Raw genomic sequence first — 23,335 nt, 5'->3', positions numbered from 1 at the left:
CCCAAGTCCTACTTAGATATAATCCTTCCTCTGCAAAGTAAGATTTCCAAAAGTGCTGCTCCCTTTTATATGCCAGCTTTGCTTCTGCCCTCCTCTACTAATAGCTAACTTCAGAGCAGGCCACATATTTTGCCTTTAGAAATGCTTACGTTTTGGAAACAAAAAAAAAGCAGAAAGGCTGTTTGGGTTAGTATTTTGTTCCTCCTCCCTCTTCTAAATGTAAGGCATTAACAGAGAAAAACACAACCCTCCCATAACGAAATGTATTTGACTTACCTGGAATGCAAAATATTTGTACAGATAGGCACCACCCAGGATCACCCCAGCCAGCATAAAGGCCAATCCGAAGCACATGCACCAGCACCAGGCCCTCCTCTGCCCGACAGGCACAGCATCCTCAGGGTCCTGCAGTGTATCAGAGAGAGACCTTCAGCACACTGCTCCCAAGACATGTATGACACCAGATACTTCAGGCCCAACAAGTCCAAACCTTGCATCCATCAGAAAAGGCTATATGCACATTATCACAATTGGCTGGAGACACATTTTATTTGGTAAAGTTTAAAACCCCTATTAGGAATACTTGCACTAACAGTAATTGTTAATGCAATTGTCACTGACTAAATCAGCAGACTTCAGTCTTACGGAAGAGAAAAATGTAACAAAATCTCCTGAGAAACCTAACAGCACACAGTGAGCCACTCTACAGAAAAATAACTGTTCTCAGTCAACCTCTTGCAACATCAGCACAGCCAGGAAGCCAATTCAGATAGGTCAGATTCTTTTTTATCTTTATATGCAATTTAAGGGAACCTGAAGAACCAACAAAAGATCAAAGGTAATAAGGAGAGCAAAACATATCATTTCTTATGCTGTTCCATCACGACAAAAGAGAATAATACGAGTGGGTATGAAAAAAAATGCTTTGTAAGTTGTTGTTAAGGAACCTTTCCGCTCTGAGACTTTGTTGGCCACACCTCCTTCTGCTGTTCATGTTATGCTAAAGGAATGACAAGATGTTTCCCCCTTGGGGCACTACTTTGCATAACCATGCAGTCCCCCTAGGCATTCTAAGCAATACACTGCTGCTTGCAAAATCTTCCCTCTATCAGCCACTTTACAATGCTCTTTCCTCCCCCAAGTGTTTGCATAACTTGCATCCATAAAAAAAAAAATCAATCAACAAACCGTCTTTTTGAGTCACCCTCTTCCAAACCATGGCAATCCTGGGGAAATACCAGAACTCAAGGAAATACAAAGTAATTCAATACCCCTTTGCAACAACAACAACAACAAAAAACCCAAAAGCAACAGTAGGGTAGAGTGATGACCAGGGCAAAATCATTATGGCCAAATAAACAAAAAACCCCAAACCATAAAATGGGGGAAGAGCATGAGAAGAGCACTTGAGGAGGCTGATAGCTCTGGTTGCCAGTCGATGTTCTGTCAGATGATGTTCCCCTCATGGTGCAGGTTTGCAGCATTTGCTAATGAGGATGATTTCCCACTTGATCAAAGTTGTGGGTGTAGTCCCCACACTGCCTGGGCCCGATTGGAAGGAATTCCCCTCATCCAGCCAAAGCCATCTAAGCAAGTCTAATGCTAGGGGACATTCCCTGTAAATGGCAGGGAGAAAGAGGCACTTTCTGAGACAGACTCATCCCAACAATCCCCAAGAGGGAGAAACAGTCTTTTGGAGGGACTGATTTCACTGGTTACAGGGGGAAACTCCTTGTTTAACTAGGTACCTACTTGATATGCAGCTAAAACTAGGTGATGTGAAACCCACCCTTACAGTACATTGCAATTATCTTTCATACAGCAATGGCAGTGCAGCTTCTTTGCCAGGCAACTGCTGCCAAAATCTGATTCGGAAATATTTAGAGTCAAAGTGAAGATATTTCACAGATTTTGTTTTACGTTACCTTGTGAACTACTGCAGTAAATTAGATTGTGAAATCTCCATTTTTGGAGGTTTTCAAGACTCAACTAGACAAAGCCATGGCTGATCTTGCTTTGGCAACCATCCTGTTTCTAAAGGGAGGTTGGACCAGATGACTTCCAGAAGCCCCTTCCAACCAACATTTCTGGGATACATTACAAGACAAAGTGAGCGCGGCTAGAAAACAGTTGCCATGGCCTGAAAAAGCAGACTGAAAAGACAAGTAGCAGCTTTTAAAAGCTTTTACATTACTAATTATTTAAGGAATTCAGTGTAAAGAATCGCAGGATTACTGGCTGCATGGTTTTTAACCTGGCTGTTTGCAAAGACTCAGAATAGGACATAATACCCATGGTAATCTAATTAACTTTCAGGTCAGGTTAAGATTCACTGTGGATTCTTTTATAAATCATCTCAATTATAAATCTAAACCAGGTAAAACAAGGATTTTTATTTTTATGTTGCCCTGTATCATTAGGTAACTATTTCCCCAGACATTTCAGAGCATAAAGGGCACCAGATAGAAACTTTTTAAAATAATGTCATTTAAACTGTTGTAAGTTAATGTCAGAAAAAAAGGACAGCAAGCTCGCTTTGGGATAGAATGCCAAAATATTCCCTAGTGAAGAATACAGAGTATCTTTATTCTTTCCCAGTGCAGCTTTTACACCCCCCACTTTTTAAACTCCAAGCAGAATCATCCATTAGTGCAATAATTGCCTCTTCCAGTTTTAGATCATTTTCTAAGCTCAGGAAGACTAGCAAAATAGGCATCTGGGAAACGGTGCAGAAGGCACACACAGTGTGAACACCTACCTGGTAATGGGGATTAATGTCAAATTAATTTTGCACAGGCCACAAAAATAATCAGTAAAAGTAACTTTTACCATGTTGGAGGAACCTGAAGAAGTTTTGGAGTATTACACCCTAAAGAATTTTGGTTTGATATATGAGGAGACAGGTAAACAACAGGTTTAATACAACTTCCTTATCCTCTAACAGCAGGTAAATTTAATCATTATTATTTCTGAAGGCATCCCTAGTGGTAGCATGTTAAGCTATTCTGTATTTGTAGTTGCCTATTGCATTTGTTTGTCCATAGTCTACTGAAAACAGCACACCAACTTTAGAGCAAGAGTCCAAGCCCAGTTTAGCCTCTTGCTTAGGTGGGTGCCTGAAGGTCTTGCATCTCACTGTAGAGGAACCATATGCATTAAGTAACACTGAAAACACTTTATGCTGTTGAAGAACACAGAATTGATTTCCTCTTCTGAATTTGAAAACTAAGTACATTATCCAGCAGTTTAAAACCACCTTAAATTATTATAAATACCCTACTGAAGCTAAATTATACTCATATTAGTAGCTGTCCTGTGGCTAAGCTGCTGTACTGCTGCCATGACAGCTTAGTTTGGGCTGAACTGACCCAAAAGACTAATTCATCCCTTGCTATATAAAGGACCATCCGCACTGCAAGAGAAGAAAGTGTGATGGATGCTCACCCTCCTTCCAGGTGACTCATGTTCTGAATGAAAAAATACATTAAGTGAAAGATGATCCCTACCAAGAGGGACAGTGCTGAATTAGCACCTCTCCCCACATAGTTCCCACTGCACTTTGTTCCCAGATAGCAGCGATGGCTTCTGAAGCCAGAGCACAACATGATATTGCAGCCTCGGTGACTAATTTTTTCTCTAGGTCAGCCTTCTGCTGCCAGAGGTATCTGACAAAAGAAAGCATCATGTACTTGAGGTCAAGACTGACCTCTAAAAATATCCTTCTCTACTTTTGTGAGCAGTAATAACTCACTATTGCTGTTCCGGTCCTTTTCTTTCCCCTCTTCTGCTTCATCACTACCCTGTGTACTTCCAACTCCCTGGTGAATCCTCAACCTTAAGATGATGCCACAGAACTAATCTTCTCTGATGCAAAATGCCTTAGGAGGAACTGGATGCAAGCCCAATACTGGCTTGTTTCCCTTGATGAACTGATTGTTCTAATTGGAAAACATTTGATTAGCCTATTTCCCATAGACAAGACATGAAACAGAAGCATCTTTCTACCACTTGTACACTAAATCCTACAGTGTTAAAATTAAATGGTTTGGAATTTCCCAACCTGAATAGTTTCAAGCTCTGCAGGAACTACTTTAGATAGAAAATGTACTAAATTATCTGTTATTTGAGATTGGCAAGATTCAAATCTGTCTTCTCACAAAGAAGGTTCAAGATGGTAAGAGAAGGTCCACTTTTCCATGACGATGCCTTCATCAGTGACCACAGTAGCTAATGAAACACTTTGGGGGCAGACAAATGCTACCACAAACTAATTACCAAAGCACCTCTCAACTACAGAGAAATCATCACAGAGACATATTTATGAGTGGATTAAAAGAAAGAAAAAATGTTAATGCCCCCTAAACCTACAAACATTTGCAGTTATTAACAGCTACTGGCCATGTATTCTGTTGCTCTTTTCACTGTTCAATTTCAATGCTACTTGTTTTTCTTTAAGTAAATGCTGAATTTCAGAAAGGACCAAATTCATGTTTGGGGTAACAGCACAAAATTCTTCTAAGAAGCTCCAAAACTAAGCCACAAATGTGTATAATTAGACTTGGTAATTACTTAGATTTTCCCCTCGTGGCTTTTTGTACATAGTGGAATATAATTGCTTTAACACTATAAAGAAAAGCAGTCTAAAAACTTACAAGGCATATGTCTAGTTCATATGAAAATGGGTGAGATTATCAGACCTCGTTTCTTTGCAGGAATTAAGGCCACATCAATTAATATGATTTAAAAAAACACCAACATATGAACCAGTGAAGTAAGGATCCACCTAAACCAGATAAGATGGTTATGCTGTGGGGAGTCCAGAATATTGCAGGACCATTGTGCACCTATGCAAAAAAATAACGGCCCAATTTAAAAGTAGATACAACAGCAACAAAAATAATTCTGCAAGGGGGAAATGTCTTTCAGTACCAACACACAGTCTTTGATCCACAGAAAAATCAGATGCAGAATATTACTATTACAAGTATTACTAAAAATGTCTCAGCATAATACGCACTGTTATTCTCAGATGCATAATTCTGGACATTTAATGTGCGTGTGTGTACATACATATATATATACATACATATAAAATCTTACAATTAGTGTGCATAGAACTGGCTATAAGCCGTTCACAACAGTTCTCTTCTGAGCTCTTTTACATGACAGTTAGCTCACATGGATGGACAGAGTGCAGTGGGGCAGACTGAGCCTCCTGAAGGCAAATATTGACCAAGTGCAGCTTTAATTAGCGGAGCAGGGAGAAGGTAAGTTACTGATGTCTCCCTAAATGTGTTTTTTAATGAGGGATGCTAAAAAGTCTTGAAATAAAATACTGACCATTGCTGTATAAACTGAATTCTCTTGGTCAGGCTTGCCTGCTTTGACTTGTAAATCTGACATCTGTAGAAAAACCTCCCAAAAGACAGTCAATTTAAAATTAACTTAATTTAGACAGAGCTCTGCATTCCTCCCATGGTATTGCTGCCTGAAGACTGCTCCAAGACTGGTATTCTATTTATTACTTGTTGCAGATGGGAAATTAAGGCAGGCTTTTGCAAGACTCCTCACTTGGCAGATGCTGCAAATCTGGAAGGCCATAATACTGATCTGCTTCTCAAGCAGCAATTTTATGCTTCCTAATAAAACAAAATTTAAATTTTATGTACAATGATCTTTTAACTTGCTAGTTGGGAAAACAGACTTTAGATACAATAGATGCTTCAGAGATCTCTTTCTTATCACATGGAGTGACATATTCTTTCTACTCAGATGACGAAGCCTGAAAACAAGCTATGGTTGTTCATGCGTAGTTGATATCTGAACACTGCGACCCTTCTGTGGCAGCACTGCCTGTTCTTCTTCAAGATGGACACGGACTTGTCCATCTGGCCAAAGGCAATCTGCCTAAAGAACTGCATGAAAACCAGACCTTAGTTCTCATGTTGCCTGCAGTAGTCACGTAGCCTACATAACCAACGAGATTAATTAAAATTATCTAATAGGCAGTTGGCACTATTAACCTCCTCCTGTATTTCTAGTATCTGTATGTGTTCTATAAAGTAATACTATAAATACAATATCTGTTGTACAGCACTAAGAAATCCAGCAGCAAGAAGAAAATACACTCCAAGAGCTTTTTTCCAAAGTTCAAAATGCAAGGTCATCTTGATGTTAACTGAACACTACCTTTAGCCAAACAATGGGGGTGCTTTATTAAAAAATGAGGCATCTGTCAAATCTGTCAAATGACTCATTTCATGGTTTAATGTCATAACCATCATGGAACATTTACATAAGCAGCCAGCTCCGGATCATCTTAAAAAGGGAATCTGCTGGTGGATCAGAAGGTAGCTGCATTTATTGGGTAAGATGGAGTTGAAGGGAGAAGAAAAAATCAGAAGACAGGCAAGGAAAGGGGAGCAGGAAATAAAACTAGAGAGAAACATGGTGGAACATGAAGAGTTCAATTTCTTGGCAGGAAGTAGAGGAAAATTACAACCGTAAAGTGAATGTAAAGCATGTGAATCAGCAGTTCACCCACAGCTATGTGAGAGAGGGACAATAAAATAAGAATGTTTTGGAAGAGTAATCCTGCAACTCTTAACTGATGTGAGTAATCCTGACCTACCTAATCACTGCCTTCCACTTCTGAGATAAGTCATTATGAAACTTGATAGCAGCCAACAATTAAAGAGGATGGATAAAGAAGGAAGAAGCTTGTAACTATTTAGTCTGCCACTTCAGTTAAATTTGGGAGCAGTATTGTTAAGAATGGTTATTTTTATTCTTAGCTGTGGTCTTACATGGACTAGAAAGCTGGGGAAAAAATAAAACCCAAAACTGAATACACTTATTTAAATGGCCTGAAAGTTCTGTCTTTTTAGACCAGTAAGGACTTTCTTCAGGTAATTCACATGCACAGGTTTTGGCTGTACCCTCATCCCAGGCAGTCTACAGCAACTGTACAACTAACCACACACTATATTCTACTGTTGTCTTCAAACTGTGTTCTGGAAAATGTTCCTCTTTTCTCTGTCCAGTTCCAAGACCCACCAACTCCCTTCTCTCACCACCGAACCCACTGGTTTCAAGTCTTCCTATAATTTCCTTCTTACCCTGCCTCTGTGCTCCCTGTGACTTTCTCCAGTCTGCTGCTCACAGAGCATCAGGCAGACCTTATTTCCATTTCCTTCCTTCATTACTGCTATAACATAAACCATCACCGCATCAGTGTGGTTCAGTCTTGGGACAAGGAGCTGGACTACGGCCATAGAAGTGCTCTATACCTTGACCCTGCCCCACCAGTCAGCATGCCTGTGCCTCTGCCCTGTGTTTTCACTGGGAACACTCAGGGCCAAGGATGGCTCTCCTTTTTCTGTACTGCAATTAGCACAAGATCTTAATACCACTTTCAATTCCTTCTGTACATGAAATATACAAAATGTACATTCCTTTTTACAGTGTGGCTAAGCACTGGCACAGGTTGTTCCAGGAGCTTGTGGAGTCTCTGGAGATACTCCAAATCCAACTGGACATATCATTGGCAAATAGCTCTAGGTGGCCCTGCCCAAGCAGGGTAGGTGGTCCAGATGATCTCCAAAGGTTCCTTATGATCATAGCCATTCTGTGACACACATCTACAGCTTTTAATTAACATTAATAGAATACAGGAAGATGATTAATAAATAACCATAACCACTTGCTTCATTAAAAATAAATGCTTGGAGCAATGTAGAGATATCCCAGCCGCTCCAGCCAATGAGCCAGCTTCATGTGGAGCTCGGCTCAGATGCCTCTATACAAATGCCCGTAGCATGGGGAACAAACAAGAGAAATTAGAGATGTGTGCATGTCTATGGAGGTATGATATAACAGGCATCACAGAAACATGGTGGGATGGCTCCTATGACTGGAGTGTTGGAGTGAAAAGTTACAGGCTCTTTAGGAAAGACAGGCCTGGCAGGCAGGGAGGGGAAGTTGCCCTTTATGTTACAGGTAGGCTGGAGAGTATGGAACTCTGTCTGGGGACAGGTGAGCAGTCCACAGAGAGTTTGTGGGTCAGGGTTAAAGGGAATATAGCTATGGGAGACATTACTGTGGGGGTCTGTTACAGACCACCTGATCAAGGAGAACCTGCAGATGAAGCACTCCATAGACAGATAGGAAAAGCCTCACACTCGCAGGCCCTTGTTCTCATGGGTGACTTCAACCACCCTGACATCTGTTGGAAGGACGGTACGGCCCGGCACAAGCAATCCAGGAGGTTCCTCGATTGTGTGGAAGACAACTTCCTTCTGCAAGTAATAGAGGAGCTGACAAGGAGAGGTGCCATGCTTGACCTCGTGCTCACCAACAGGGAAGGGCTCGTTGGAAATGTGATGTTCCAGGGCATCCTTGGATGCAGCGATCATGAGATGGTCGAATTTGAGATCCTCAGGACAGTGAGAAGAGCGCGCAGCAAGCTCACTGCCCTGGACTTCAAAAGAGCAGACTTTGGCCTCTTCAGGAACCCGCTTTGGAAGGTTCCATGGGATATAGCCCTAGAGGGCAGAGGGGCCCAAGACTGTTGGTTGATATTCAAGGATCACCTGCTAAAAGCTCAGGAGTGTTGCATCCCAACTAGAAGGAAGTGCAGCAGGAGGGCCAGGAGAACTCCTTGGATGGATAAGGAGCTCCTGAGGAGAATTCAATTGAAAAAAGAGGCTTATAATAAGTGGAAGCAAGGACAGGTGGCATGGGAAGAGTACAGGGATATTGTCTGAGAAGCTAGGGACCAGGTTAGGAAAGCTAAGGCCCAGTTAGAATTAAACTTAGCTAGAGGTATTAAAGATAACAGGAAGGGATTCTACAAGTACATAGCAAACAAAAAACAGACTAGGGAGAACATAGGCCCCCTCAGGAAGCTCTCAGGAGAACTGGCTACACAGGATTTGGAGAAGGCTGAGGTTCTGAATGACTTCTTTGCCTCGGTCTTCACTGGCAAAGGCTCTGACCAAACCACCCAAGGCTTGGAAGGCAGACGCAGGGACTGTGAGAATGAAGACCTTGTGCTCACTGCAGGAGAGGAACTGGTTTGAGACCATCTTAAAAATCTGAACGTGCATAGGTCCATGGGTCCTGATGAAATCCATCCGCGGGTCCTGAAGGAGCTGGTGAATGAAGTTGCGAAGCTACTGTCCATCATATTTGAGAAATCATGGCAGTCAGGTGAAGTTCCCGACGACTGGAAAAAGGGAAATATAACCCCCATTTTCAAGAAGGGGAAAATGGATGACCCGGGGAATTACAGACCAGTCAGTCTCACGTCTGTGCCTGGCAAAATCTTGGAGCAGATTCTCCTGGAAGGCATGCTAAGGCACATGAAAAACAACACGGTGCTTGGTGACTGCCAGCATGGCTTCACTAAGGGGAAATCCTGCCTGACCAATTTGGTGGCCTTCTATGATGGGGCTACAGAACTGATGGACAGGGGTAGAGCAGTTGATGTCATCTACCTGGACTTGTGCAAAGCTTTCAACACTGTCCCACATGACATCCTTGCCTCTAAATTGGAGAGACATCAATTTGATGGATGGACCACTCGGTGGATAAAGAACTGGCTGGATGGCTGCACACAAAGAATTGTGGTCAATGGCTCAATGTCCGGCTGGAGACCAGTAACGAGTGGTGTCCCTCAGGGACTGGTGTTGGGACCGGTCTTGTTTAACATCTTTGTCGCTGACATGGACAGTGGGATTGAGTGCGCCCTCAGCAAGTTTGCCGATGACACCAAGCTGTGTGGTTCGGTTGATACCCTGGAGGGAAGGAATGCCATCCAGAGGGACCTTGACACGCTTGTGAGGTGGGCTGATGCCAACCTCATGAGGTTTAACCATAACAAGTGCAAGGTCCTACACCTGGGTCGGAGCAATCCCAGGCACAGCTACAGGTTGGGCAGAGAAGAGATTCAGAGCAGCCCTGCGGAGAAGGACTTGAGGGTGTTGGTTGATGAGAAAATGAACATGAGCTGGCTGCAGTATGCGTATCCTGGGCTGCATCAAAAGGAGCGTGACCAGCAGGTCGAAGGAGGTGATCCTGCCCCTCTACTCTGCTCTCGTGAGACCTCACCTGGAGTACTGTTTGCAGTTCTGGTGTCCGCAACATAAAAAGGACATGGAACTGTTGGAACAAGTCCAGACAAGGGCCACGAGGATGATCAGGGGACTGGAGCACCTCCTGTATGAAGACAGGCTGAGGAAGTTGGAGCTGTTCAGCCTGGAGAAGAGAAGGCTGTGTGGAGACCTCATAGCAGCCTTCCAGTATCTGAAGGGGGCCTATAGGGATGCTGGAGAGGGACTCTTCATTAGTGACTGTAGTGATAGGACAACGGGTAATGGGTTAAAACTTAAACAGGGGAAGTTTAGATTGGATATAAGAAGGAAATTCTTTCACGTTATGGTGGTGAGGCACTGGAATGGGTTGCCCAGGGAGGTTGTGAATGCTCCATCCCTGGCAGTGTTCAAGACCAGGTTGGATGAGGCCTTGGGTGATATGAGTTAGCATAAGGTGTCCCTGCCCACGGCAGGGGGGTTGGAACTAGATGATCTTAAGGTCCTTTCCAACCCTAACTATTCTATGATTCTGTGATTCTATGAAATAATAAAAAATATCCAGGATGTGGGCTCTGCACTAGACAGATAATAAAGCTCCACACATCCTCTGTTTCCTTTGGCTTGAAGCTTTATGATTCTTCTGCCTTCTCCCTCCCACCTTGCCTCCAACATGAAACTTCAACAAAACCTGCAACGCTTGGAAAATGTGTTGCCTTTAAACGTCTGGAGGTTGAAGTGAGAAGTTCTTGTGCTGCTGACAGTCACAGAGATCTGCAACTGCCTCTGTAGTGTACTGGATACAAAAAGTTTTCATAAGCTTGTCCGGTGAAGAGGTGGTGGAAGTCAGTTTTTTTATAGAGTATATAAATGTTGATGAATATACCTATATTTTCATATAGTAGAATGACAGAAATTTGTCCTGCATTTCACACCTATTATTCTCAACTTTTTTATGAAAAGTGTTCTGGTACAACAGTTTGCAAGTCATAGACTAAAACATTCAGATGAAAGGCTTAAATTATCTGGTAAGAGGTGCCCGAAGGGTGTTTATTTTTTCACATGAAACCCCAACCTAAGAGGTTATATGGGACATTTTTCATAATACATTTGGCTTTCAGAAAAAAAAATCACTACACCCTTCATGGTTACAGCCTGTCAAACATGGCATTTCATTAAAATTTGAAAAATGCTTCATTTTTACACATTGCCAAAATAAACCCTTTTCTCCACCTGCACTCTTTGACTTACAATTCTACCATACCTAAAAAACCTACACTAAATAAATCTGTAACTTTAAATGCCGTCTTTCTCTCAATTTTATACTGAATTAGATCAATGCTTAAAAACAGGAACTTAGAAGGTTCCTATTCCACTTAAAATGGATCAATACCAAGTTATCTTTTTGACCTTGATTGTTCCAGTTCCTGTCTCTTCCTTTTCCTGCTTGCTTCTTGTGTCTGCAATGTCTCCATTTTCTTCCTACGACTGCCTGAATCTCAGGCATCAGTATGATGGAACGCTATGTGGATTTAACCTAGATTTCTCTCAAGGCTATTTTCCCAAGCGGTGTTGGCTCTTTCACCCAAGAGATCTCATTAGCATGCACATATGCACCACTGAGCCTCAGAATTTAATAACTCTATTCCCAGTTCAGCCACAGATGGTATGTCATCTCCAGCAAGTTTCAAACACCATGTCTGTTTCTCTCAAAAGCAGAATGTAGCATCACAGAAGTCACTTGGGAGATCTCTAGTCCAGCCTTTTGCTCAAAAGGAGAGTGGACTCTGAAGTCTGTCCAGGTTGCTCAGGGCTCTTGTCCAGTCAAGTTTTGAAAACCTCCCAAGTACTGACACTTCAAAGCTCCTCTGGGTAACCTGCTCAGCATTCGGTTCTCCTCAGATTGAAAAATATGTTGCTTATAACCAGTTAGAAGCTCTGATTTCCCAATTTATGGCTACTGCATTTTCAGCCACCTTTCTCTGGGTGCTGGGAGGCTGCCGTGAAGTCCACCCGCAGCTGTCTCATCTCCAGGCTGAACAAGCTCCACTCCCCTGGCTACTCCTGACAGGGCATATGCTCCATCCCTGACCACGGCGGTGGCTCCTGCTGGACTCACACCAGTTTGTCAGTATCTTATTTTTTTTGGATTGGAAAGCTTGCCATGGTCAGTGATGGCAGTGACTCGTGTCCAGCTGACCACCCACCAGGAACCCTGTGCCTTTCAGCCAGGTCCTGATGGAATGGGTGAGGCTGCTCCCGGGTACAGGACTTTGCATTTGTTATTTCTGAAATTCATGAGGTTTTGTTCCATCCATTACTGTAGCCTGCTGAGGTTCCTCTAAGTGGCAGCCCTGTCCTCAAACAAACATACCTTGATAATAAATATATTAGCGAATTAAGATAAGTAGTAGCTGTACAGCAAGAAGAATTCTCTCACTGGAAATCATTCTACATGCAAACAATTAATTGTAGCACTTACAAATATCAGCACAGAAGAGCTGACCTTGCAAGGCTTACATTTAATTATACCCTCTTTCTAGAACAAAGTGTTGTAACGATCTGAAGGACTTCACTGCAATTAGACTATCCAAGCCTGACACAGAGCATACACTCCAGTACCAGCACCTGGCTGCATCACACCCTTCAGAAACACAGACAATGGCCAGCATTCAAACACCTCACCAAGAGAGCTTCCAAACCTGCAAACCTTAGGTGGGACAACTCACCACAGTATGCAGCAGCCTCAGAAAGTCATGTTCAGCCTCCCACCCTGCAAAGGGTACTGCATTTTCAAACGTGTAAATGTAAGGGGTTTCTACTCAGACTTCTAAAATGAAGAGATCTTTACGATTTAGCAACCATGTAGGGTCCACCCCAGAGATCACTGCCCCCTCCCAGTTATGATCTTCCCAGCATACGTTTTCCACAGTCATCCCACTCTCATTCTACTCTCAAAACAGGAGAAAGCCACCATCAAAAGCATGCTGAACCCTGGGAGGAAGACAACTACAAATTACTGAAGGATATGCACTCAGGGAACTCTGCTCTTAAAATGCCTGTGGGGTTTATTTTTGTGTGTGGGCAAATATATATATATAAAAATAAATTATATACTTAATAATATATAAACTTTAAAAAATATTTATAAACACACATGAACTGACACTACAGGGTAAGAGCAAACAAAACACCAACTTATTTTTCCACAACCTCTATAATAACTGTTGTGCAAATATTACTTTGCTGGGTTTTTCAGGGTGGATTTTGTAGGGCTGTTGCACAAAGAACCTCTGCTTGCAGATGAAGCTAGGAGCTTGTGTCTCTCTCCATGTCCATTGTGGTCCAAACCCTGGGCCACATGATGTCTGCTGCAAAACCGTTTTTTACTTCATTGCAGAGCTCAATCTTATTAATTATCTCATTCCTTTGGTTTACCACATCTGTAAAATTAGGACAGATATCTGAGTTTTATAAATTAGCATGCTTTTCATCTGTAGACTCAAAGTAATTTCCACTGAGGATAAAAAGCAGTACATAAATAGGAAGAAAATGAATGTTGTATTATTCATATGGATCAGGAGACTAAAACCAGATAATGCCAACCTTTGTCAATCACAGCATTAAAGAGGGGAGGGAAGAGAAAAAAAGGAGTCTATGCAATAGGCATAAGAGCACACCATTACTTATCCCAGCTGTAGTTCTTATGTTTTAAATACATCATAATGTTTTTGGAATCACAGAATAAAGAACATTTAAAATGATTCAGACTTAAAATGCAATACTTACTTTCAAAGATACTTCCTGAGTGTCACAGAGAGAACTGTATTCTTTGTATGTATGCTATTTGGTGCCTGTACCTAGTGGCTACTGCATAGAAAATATGTATAATGCTGACAAATACTCCAAAGTCACAACTGCAGAAGAGTTAACCAAAAACATTACTGGAGGTAAGTGTGTTTACTATTCTTATATCCCCCTCAAACAACCATTAGCATAAAAATGCATAAAACTGCCAAGAAAGAAATGCTAATTTAATTGCCAAGAAAAAAAAAAAAAAAAGGAAAAACTCCATTCAAATAACAAGGAAAACTGATTTGAGTCTATTAAAACAAAACTGTTAAGATTGTTTGCAACTGAAAACAGTTCAATAAATGCTTAGCAGAAAAAATACACATATACATTATGATTTGAAATGAAACTTTTCTTGAAACAGACATTCATATGTTGGATTAAATGGTCATTATAATGGAAAGTGTCTAAACCATTTCCTTTGAAAATATTGTTGTTTCCAAGAATATTTTCTTTCAAATGTTTGTTTTTACAAGAAAGCTCAGCATTTCATCTTGATCCGCATATTCAGAAATGAACTAATTTAACTTCAGCTTTTCCCACTGAACAGAGCTTTTGGTTCCAACAGCCTCTGTTTAAGCACTGCTCTACATACCACTTGGCAATATTAATACCCAAGCTAGTTTCCTGAAGCTCATCAGAGAGTATTACAGCACAGAAAGACAGCAGTGAATGTAAGAGAACTATTTATGGCATTAACTATAACAATACATTACAGGATAGTTTTTCTAGATACTGCCCTATATAAAGCTTCACCTAATTACAGATTTTTCCACAGGACAATATTAAGCAAAAAAAGGTCTCCAAATACATTTTTAGGGCAAGGGGCCTCAGCTAAGAATAAATTTCTTAATCTGGAAAGATAAACCATTTAGAACTGCATAAAGTATTTGCACTGTCTGTGTTCATCCCTGCACTGAATTCATATAAGCTCTAACATACAGCCATCAGCTCTTACTAAGCCAGCCAAAACAGTAAATGATAGAAACAACTGACAAAGCAGTTATCACAAGGGTCTGGTAGAATACATCCGGTTTGAAATATTAAATATAATTCTTCTGGGAAATAGTTGTACTTGCCGGCCAAAGCTTTGTGTTTGTTATTCAGGTCAGGAAGTGATGAGAAACAGAAAAGGAAGCAAAATAAGGACCACTGACAGAATTCCGCTGTCCCATGGGCTCATTTCCATTCCTGGGGGGGATGGGGATGACACAAGTTCTTCCAAATCAATTTTTGAACTTTCAAACTTCTAACTCCAAATTCCAAAACTCACTTCAAAATAGTGAGAGGCTTCCAGAGGAGCACCACAAACTTTTGAAGACCTTGGAGTTTTATTATTGTTCTCTCAGTTGCTGGCAACCTCTACAGAATAGCTTCAGGAGCCAAACGTCGCAAGACCACAGCAATCCTATTTTCAGAAAGCTGCACTACTTAACCAGTAGCAGAGATTTCCCATAAAAAGGATGACATCAGCCACAAAGCTTCTTTCCTTAGGAAAAGTTTCTTATGAACAACTCCCGACACAAATTTTGTTTTCTAACTCAATTTCCCTGAATCCATACACACAGGTAAGTAACAGAATCCTGTGTGCCCTCTGAGCCTGAAACTGGAGGGTTTTCATCTGAGGTTTGGTAGCTTTTCATTAAAATCTTAACACAGTCAGGGAGGAGAAAGGGGAGAGAATTCAGTTTGCTAGGATTTTTTACTTCTGCTCCTCTTTTAAACAATTGTGCCTTAAGCCAGAGTGCTCTGACAGACAGCAGAAGCTGGTTGGTTTAATGACCTAGTTGCATCATGGAAAGCACAGGAAACTAAAGACTGCTCTTTCCCCATGGTGACTGGTGAAAGACCTATAGAAAATGTTGCCGGAAGAAGGCTATAAAGGAAATAAGGAAGTTCCTCCAAGAAACCAAAATCAAACCAATCCACCCCAAAATTCCATCTAAAGTCATGTCACAGGAAGTAGGAAAACCTGCCTTCTTGACAGCAAAACAATAAGCAAATGTCTATTTATTAGTGTACATACTAACATATAGCATACGTTATATAGTATTTAGACATATTTACACGCACAGAGTATAGCAACTGTAAAGCCAACACCTTTATTTCAGAAATATCTAACATCAATTACACAAAATCTAAAGGTTTTTCAACATGGAAAAATCGTACTCATTAGTTGTTCAACAGTATTTCCCATGTGGACCTTCTTCCTCTGTGTTAAAAGTACCTATTTCAGTACACTTTAGAAAAGATTAAGCTAAACTAAAAAACAAAGAAAAAGATTAATTTTACACTGCAGAGTATGTTCTCATAAAGAATAAATGCACAAAGCTGCTGCTTCTAAAATTCTTAACATTTACACTTCCACATTGAACTCTCCGCAGATATAGCTATCCAAAGGTCAGCTGTGATACATATGTGTGAACCCTCAGCTTCCACACATAAAGCTGTACTTGGTAAAGATATGCTGAGTACCCAAAAAAATAAATAAAGAAAGAAAAGGTTGTCACCTCCCCCAGCAGAGGACAGCAACTGTCTGAGAGGTACTGAAGGCCCAAAGAATTTTGGGGAGATCTTAAACTATTGAATGGACTGCAAAATGTCCAGAGACTTCAACTATGCTCAGAACCAGCTTTAGCTCTCCAAAGATCTATTGTAGGGAGAAATGTTAAAATACCACACAATGTTTGTTGGGAAACTGGGTTATAAAATACCCCATTATATGGACAATGAGCAAAGTGGAAAACTAAATGTGGCCTGAGAACCTTCACTTCAAAGTGCATTCTGCATTTTGGCCAAGAATTATGGCATAGAAGTATCGTCCCAACAGCAGTAGCAGAGTTGTAATGTTGCCTACAGTAAGGATGGAGCTACTTTCACAACACGCAGTAGTACTGACAGGTGATTTATGCAGAGACAGGATTAGCACTCTTGATTTTTAAACTCCTTTTTAAGTAGCACACTCCAATGCATAAGATCATTGCTTTCTGCAAAAGCTTTTTTTAAGCTGCTGTTCCCATGATACATCCCCTACTCGTCTCACATCTTCCTCTCCTCCATTCCCCAATTAGTTTCCTGTTACTGTCTGCGTCAGACAGTATGGGCAATTTTTGGTGAGATCAGATTATCTCTATACCACATTATCAGCATATTTTGGCTGCAAACACTCTCTAATAAGCCCTAGGAAGATTATCTACTTGAGAGTAATCCTATGATGGCAGACAAAGTGGCAGTCTTCATGACACCATGCTGGGAAAAGCAGCAGAATGAGACTGTCAAAGAACCAGCCCAAAGCTCGTCCCACTCTCTTTATTTTCTGGACATTTCAGAGTATTTGGCTTTATTCATTAAATATAAACTGGTTTTCCAATGTCTCTTGCTCAAATCTTTGGAATTTCTTGATAATAAAATGCTGAATGTGCAATTCTGCTCCTCTTCTGTTCTTCACGTTTTCTGCTTACTTCAGTCCAGAACACTTCCCAGAACTTTCTTCATAAAAGCAAGCTTTGTCAAAGGTTGAAGTATTTTTTCATTTTTTCATGTTTCCCTTGCGCTCCAGATCTATTTATTGACCTAGAGAAATAATGTCTGTAAAGATACTGGTGAGGGGAAAAACAGATGTACCATATATCCTCTTTAGGAGATGGGGCCTTTTTTCAGTCTACCAGAATTCACTGTTCTATACACGTTCTTATACTGCCTTCAAACTTCACTTGAAGCTAAGGGTTTTCCAGCAATGAAGTGATATGAATAATGCATTTTTCAGATGTGGTTTATTTTCTCCTTCCTTCCAAAGAACTGCATAGGCGTAGAAGTTCCTTGTGGAAGGGAAGGAAAAGATTCATTTCTAATGCATTCATATTAGAGTAAGTGCATATCTTGCACTTACTTCAAAGGTATCAAGTTTTAAAATGGTCCTCAGTTATTTTTTTGTCTGAGATCTGGGAGTAAACTCATAGACTCCAAGATCCAAATACCTCTATAGCTATATGACACGATTCATTTCAATATTGTTTAATCCTGCATGGACTGCAGTCTTATCTACTAAAACTACAGATGATGCTACTGTGCTCAGATCTGCTTGTATTTATGCTCTAAAGCATGCAAGCTCAAAAAAAGCTTATTCAAGAGAATTCTGCACACTGGTAGGTGTAGGTCTCTGTTCTGCTGAGGAAAGATGGAAATGGGTCAAGAAGAATGTCAAAGGCCCAATGTCCCTTAAGAGCGTGTTCATTTGCTTTTGGAACTTTCATCTGTAGAGAGCATCTGCTCCTAGAATGATATTTTAGGACTGTTTTAAGCCTTATTCAGGCATGTTCATCCCCTGATAACAGCGCAAGAGCTCTTAAGTAGCTACTGTGGGACCAGACCGCCTTTGACCAGGTTAATAAATGTTTGCAAGTCTCATTTCCAGGCAAGGAAAGCAGTACTACGACCTGGGCAAAGTGAAGGCAGATCCTGTATCTTGTCCTCAGCTCTGCGTTCAGGAAATAATAGTCAAATAAGATGCTTCCATCAGTCTCTGGACAGGGTCAAGAGGATCTGCTCCCCAGTGTACAATTTGCCAGATATATTTTGTTTGTTTAGCAGTAGGAACGACAAGCCAAAATTGGTAGGCTATCTGGAAATAAACATCATCAGAGCAGATCTGGATTCCAAGGCTACACATAAAACCTGCTTTCTGGGACTTTAGTTTGTGTCTTGCTTATGCGCTTGGTGTCAAACTGATCACCAAACCTGGCGTCAGGAAGTAACTCCACAGCTCCAACTGGGCTGGGGGAACCCATTACCTTCTACAGAATGGCACTCCCCCTAGGAACAACCACACAGATCACTTAACTGACTTCCTGCAATTGAAAGCAGTTTCAGTAATGATACTGTCTCATTTGCTGTGGCACAGTGTTTTAAGAACTTAAATATTTTGGTCAGCGTTTTATAGGTGCAGTACATCCAGTAGAAGTGTAAAATTTAACCACTTGCTATACCAGGAGAATGTGACTAGGAAATATCTTTGGTCCTCCTGGGCTTTGAAATGATGACAGATTCTGTAGGCGAAGAACGTGGCCCTATCAAACTCACAGCAAAACCCTCACTGGGAACACAACTTCATGCTAAAAACTCCACAGATATTGTATTCCCAGGCAGAAGTTCATCACAAAGACACAGGAAATTAATAAACACATTCTGCAGATCTAATCTGACAATTCAAAGGCCTGATGCACAAAAGACTGTGAAAGCAAATGAAAACAGTAAGGCACGCTGTTTCTGTGCAGCTGGCCGTTTTTCAAGTTTTCATTCTCTTTTCAAAGAGCTTTGAGAAAATTACGCTACTCCCAATTAAAAACTGGTTTTGATTACAGGAGCACAGAAATTGCAACCCAAAACCATTCTATTCTGAGCAGTTTTGCACTTCAAAAACTTTAAAAGCCGTTGCTGTTTTGTTCTTTGCTGCCGTTTGGAGCCGCGGAGGGAAGGCGACAGCGGCTGGAGTTTGGGTGCTGTTTTGGGGCGGGGGGAAGCAGCTCTTTGTTCCTTTAGTTAAGCCAGCCCAAGTTCCAAGGCGAAGTTCGCTGTGCCACACAACCACCGGGCTCCGCAGACACGCTGCGGCAGAAGCACGGCCAAACCTCCACACTGGTCCTCACCAAGCGCTCCCTGCCCTGAAGCTCGCTAGCCGCCTCTTGCCGGGCTTATCCGTGCGGTTGCAGGGGTTTCAACACGGTGTGAAGATCAAACGCGATCCGCCTTCTCCACACAAACCAACTTCCCTGACCCACCCAAACACCCTCAAGGGCCAACCCGATCTCCCCACTGCAGGCGGCGGTCGGGGACAGGCTGCGGGACCGTGCGGGCAGCAGGCTTGGCAGTGCCAGCCACGGCAGCCCCTCTCTGGGCCGGCCCCTCTGGTCGCCAACACTCGCGGGTCCGCACACGGGACGCCGCAGAGGAGACTAAAGCGGCATTAAAAGTCGAGCTGGACGCGGCCCAAGCACTGTCAGGCTAAACAAAAGGAGAATAAAACCCAAGCCTCCACAAAAATCCCGAAAGTAGGGAGAAGCGGAGCTTTAAAGCTCGTTCTCCTGTCAGCCATTTTAGAAGCGTGAGGCAAGAGGGGCGGCGGGGCTCACCGCTGCGCAGCCTTCCCTTGCCTGCCCGCCCGCGGGTTATCGCCGCAGGGGGAAGGAGCACATGAAGAATTAAATCGTGCTCGGCTCCCTTCCTCCCCCGATAGCACCTCGCCGCCGAACGGAGCGGAGCAGAGCGCCTGTCGCCTCCGCGCAGCCCACCCGGCCGCAGCGGCTCGCTCCCCCGCTGCCCTCCTCACCTTGCCGTCCGGCGGCAGAATCAGCACCTGGCTGTTCTCTTCCTCCTTCTTCACCGCCTCCTTCTGCGCCAACGCGGAGTTGAACGACACCTTCACCATGGCCGCTCCGCAGTGCCCCGCACACAGGAAAAGGACGACGACAAGGAACCCGAACCCGCGGAGCTTCGAAAGCTGACTCCTGCCTTGTCACCCCCCCGCTGCCGCCTAGCCGCGGCTGCCGCCCCCGTCCCCTTGTCAGGCAGCGGAGGAGGAGGAGAGCCTAGGAGGAGGCGGCGCCTGACAGGGCGGGCGGTACGGGGGAGCTGGGGGCGGTGGACTCTCGGCCTCCGCCAGCGCGGTGCAGCCCGCCGTGGTATGGTGAGCTGAGGGGCCACGGGGCTGGCTCGGAGACCGGTGCAGCTCCCCCCCCCGGGCAGGGCGATGCCGGCCGGGGGCACTGCCGGGCACCTGCAGGGCGCGCCTCTGCCGGTGCCCTGCAGTGCCCCCGGCCGGCATCGCCAGCGGCGGCCTCGGCGAAGGGCCCCGGGGACCCGTACCCCCAGACCCGGCCCTCGCTCGGTGCATGGCCTTCGGGGCAAGCCCGCGCCTCGGTCCTGGCCCGGCGGCGGCCTGACGGGCCCTGGCACGCTGCTGGCCAGGCTGTAGGGTTGCAGCCTCACGTAGGAGTGCACTGTCACGGGAGAACACGGGTGGCACAAGCGATTTGGTTCACCCAGTGCCCTGTCTGCGTTTCTCAGATTGCCACTGTAATTTGACTTTTGTTTGAATTTATGGGTATTAGGGTTGGAAAGAAAATCCCCAGAATGCTGTATCAACAGCATAAAGGGAAAGTCACAGAATAAAGTAATAGAATCACAGACTGGTTATGGTTGGAAGCGACCTTAGAGATCATACAGTTCCAACCCTCTGCCACTGGCAGGAACACCTTCCACTAGACCAGGTTGCTCAAAGCCACGTCCAGCCTCACCTTAAAGACTTCCAGGGATGTAACAGCCGCAGCTTCTCTGGGCAGCCTGTGCCAGTGCCTCCCCACCCTCACAGTGAAGACTTTTGTTCTAGTATCTATATGGTTATAGCCTGCTCTGAGAAGGATTTCATTTTGGTGACTCACATGGGTAGAGTTGATTTCCTGGCAAGAGCCTGGCAGAGTAGTGTTTCTGTTGCTTTTAGTAAGATACCTGGAAAGCAAATGGCAGTCCTTGAGCTCAGCGGGGCTGTGATGCTGACTTGGGCAAAATCTGGTCTTTCTCACATGGCACCACAACTGCACTATCCTTACACTATGTGCCTGGTCATCTGTGTCCTTTGAAATTGTTGACCTAAAATGGTTGACAGAAAAAGCTAAGTTAACCTGGTTCATGCTATCATCATCAAGTATTTTTTACCTGAGGATCTATGGGTAATTTAAGGATTTTTTTTTTTCATAAAGATATAAAATCCACAAAGCAAACCATGATCATTTTATGTGATCTCAAGATAAAACAGCTGATGGTATAGCTTGTACCCAAGACTGCAAATTGCCCCAGGTATTTAAAGAATTCAGATTTAACTACCTTAAAATTTAACAGAGGTTAACTGACTCATTTGGAGGTATTTCACTGAAGTATAAAAAGTCATGGGTGCCAAGAAAGAAAGAGTACAGAGATTTCTGTAGGCAATTTCTGACTATATTTGGTGTGATCCTGGAGGTTTTGCTTTAGTAGGAACTTTCCAAAAAAGTATTTGAGCATTCTACGTGAAAACCACAAAGTGCATTAAGAAGGCTATCATAAACTGTAGTTTCCCAGGATACTGCCATGTATTTTAACATTTTTTTATAAGTTGCACTTTTGTTGTTCCACTCCTAGTTTGAGATAAGCACCGGGTGACACCTCTGCTCCCAATTCAATGGGAATGTGTGCAGGTGCATGGTGTATTCAGGGCACTATTTAGGCTGCAGTTCAGAGGCTTGCTTTGCTTTGTTGTCCTTAATGACATCTTCAGATACTCCTCACGGAAGGATGGGTGTGCAGAAGACAGTCAAAGCTGAGGCATGGCATTTTATTAGCTATGTCAAAGTATATGTAACTCTTTCCCTAGGCAGCATATGCTCTTATCTGTCCAGATCAAATATACTCTGTCTGCTTCTTGAATCATGTTTACAAGTCATCGTGGCTTGCTACAAGTGGAGTAGAGCAGCACCCTTATGGGGTTGCCACTCCTGACCTTTTGGTTAGCTAGAATTTAGGCTATCTGGGGTTCTTTCTATTAGAGAACGGAATAAGAATAAAGCATCAAGAGAATATCTCAGCTTACTTCTGGACTGCACTTTGCTTCTACATGCTTGCTTTCAAGCTGTGGTTTCACAGGCAGCTGGGCTGATTGGATGGCTCTGTTCCTTTGAAAGAAAATCTTGCCTTATCTTCTTCCTCCTCTTGCCCTTCATCTTCCCCCGTATCTCACTCTTTGTACTCCCCTCCTTCCACCAGCAATCCCACACAGTAGGATACTGTGCTGCATGTATGACCGGTGCATATCAAAGTTTTTCTGGGTTAGTTTTCTGCTGGGTTGATGATTTGTGTGAGTTTAGAGAGATACAAGGACCAGCACCAGTATGAACAGTGGTCCTGCAAGGCCAAGAATGGGGAGGAGGGGTGAAGTGCAGAGAAAGACCCAGATGCAAGTGTTAAATCAGCCCACCACATCTCTCAAAACCACAGCCTCAGTTTTTCTCAGGTGCATCTCAGTTTATATCCGTATGACTTCCTCGTTCTCTCTCACGTTTCTGCCCCTTTTCTTTCATGGGCAAGGCTTCATCTCCTCCAGTCCCCTGGCCCATTGATCTTGGACCCCTCCGAGGAACAGATGACCTATGCTGTTTAAATCTGTGTGTTTTGTGTCCTTGGGCAGAGGTTTTCCATTGTTTCAGCTGACACTAAAAAGGGGGCATCTCATTGATTCCTTGTTTACCCTGAGTGGAAAATGGTTATTGCATCCATCAGGACTGGGAGTCACTTTCTGTTTCTCGTCTCTCCTAAAATGCCACAATGCTCCAAGCCATACCTCTGCTTGCCCATCTACAATTCAA

General features: G+C 43.1%; 1 protein-coding gene across 2 annotated transcripts in view; it reads right to left on the bottom strand.

Annotated features, from left to right (window-relative positions):
• Positions 1–20,503, bottom strand: part of ITM2B (integral membrane protein 2B) — a 30,062-nt gene extending 9,559 nt beyond the window's left edge. For both annotated transcript variants that reach the window (XM_061457358.1, XM_061457359.1), the window contains exons 1-2: positions 20,269–20,503; positions 277–405 (exon numbers count right to left, since the gene is read on the bottom strand). In XM_061457358.1, the coding sequence (XP_061313342.1) occupies positions 277–405; positions 20,269–20,367 (228 nt within the window). In that variant the 5' untranslated portion in view covers positions 20,368–20,503. The remainder of the gene's footprint in view (positions 1–276; positions 406–20,268) is intronic.
• Positions 20,504–23,335: the final 2,832 nt, after the last annotated feature.

Source organism: Pezoporus flaviventris, unplaced genomic scaffold (genome assembly GCF_033815535.1).
Source record: "Pezoporus flaviventris isolate CSIRO_AGI_PZ_B2104156 unplaced genomic scaffold, CSIRO_AGI_Pfla_v1 ptg000025l, whole genome shotgun sequence".
Classification (NCBI taxonomy): Eukaryota; Metazoa; Chordata; class Aves; order Psittaciformes; family Psittacidae; genus Pezoporus; species Pezoporus flaviventris.
This window is presented reverse-complemented; position numbering and strand designations above follow the sequence as displayed.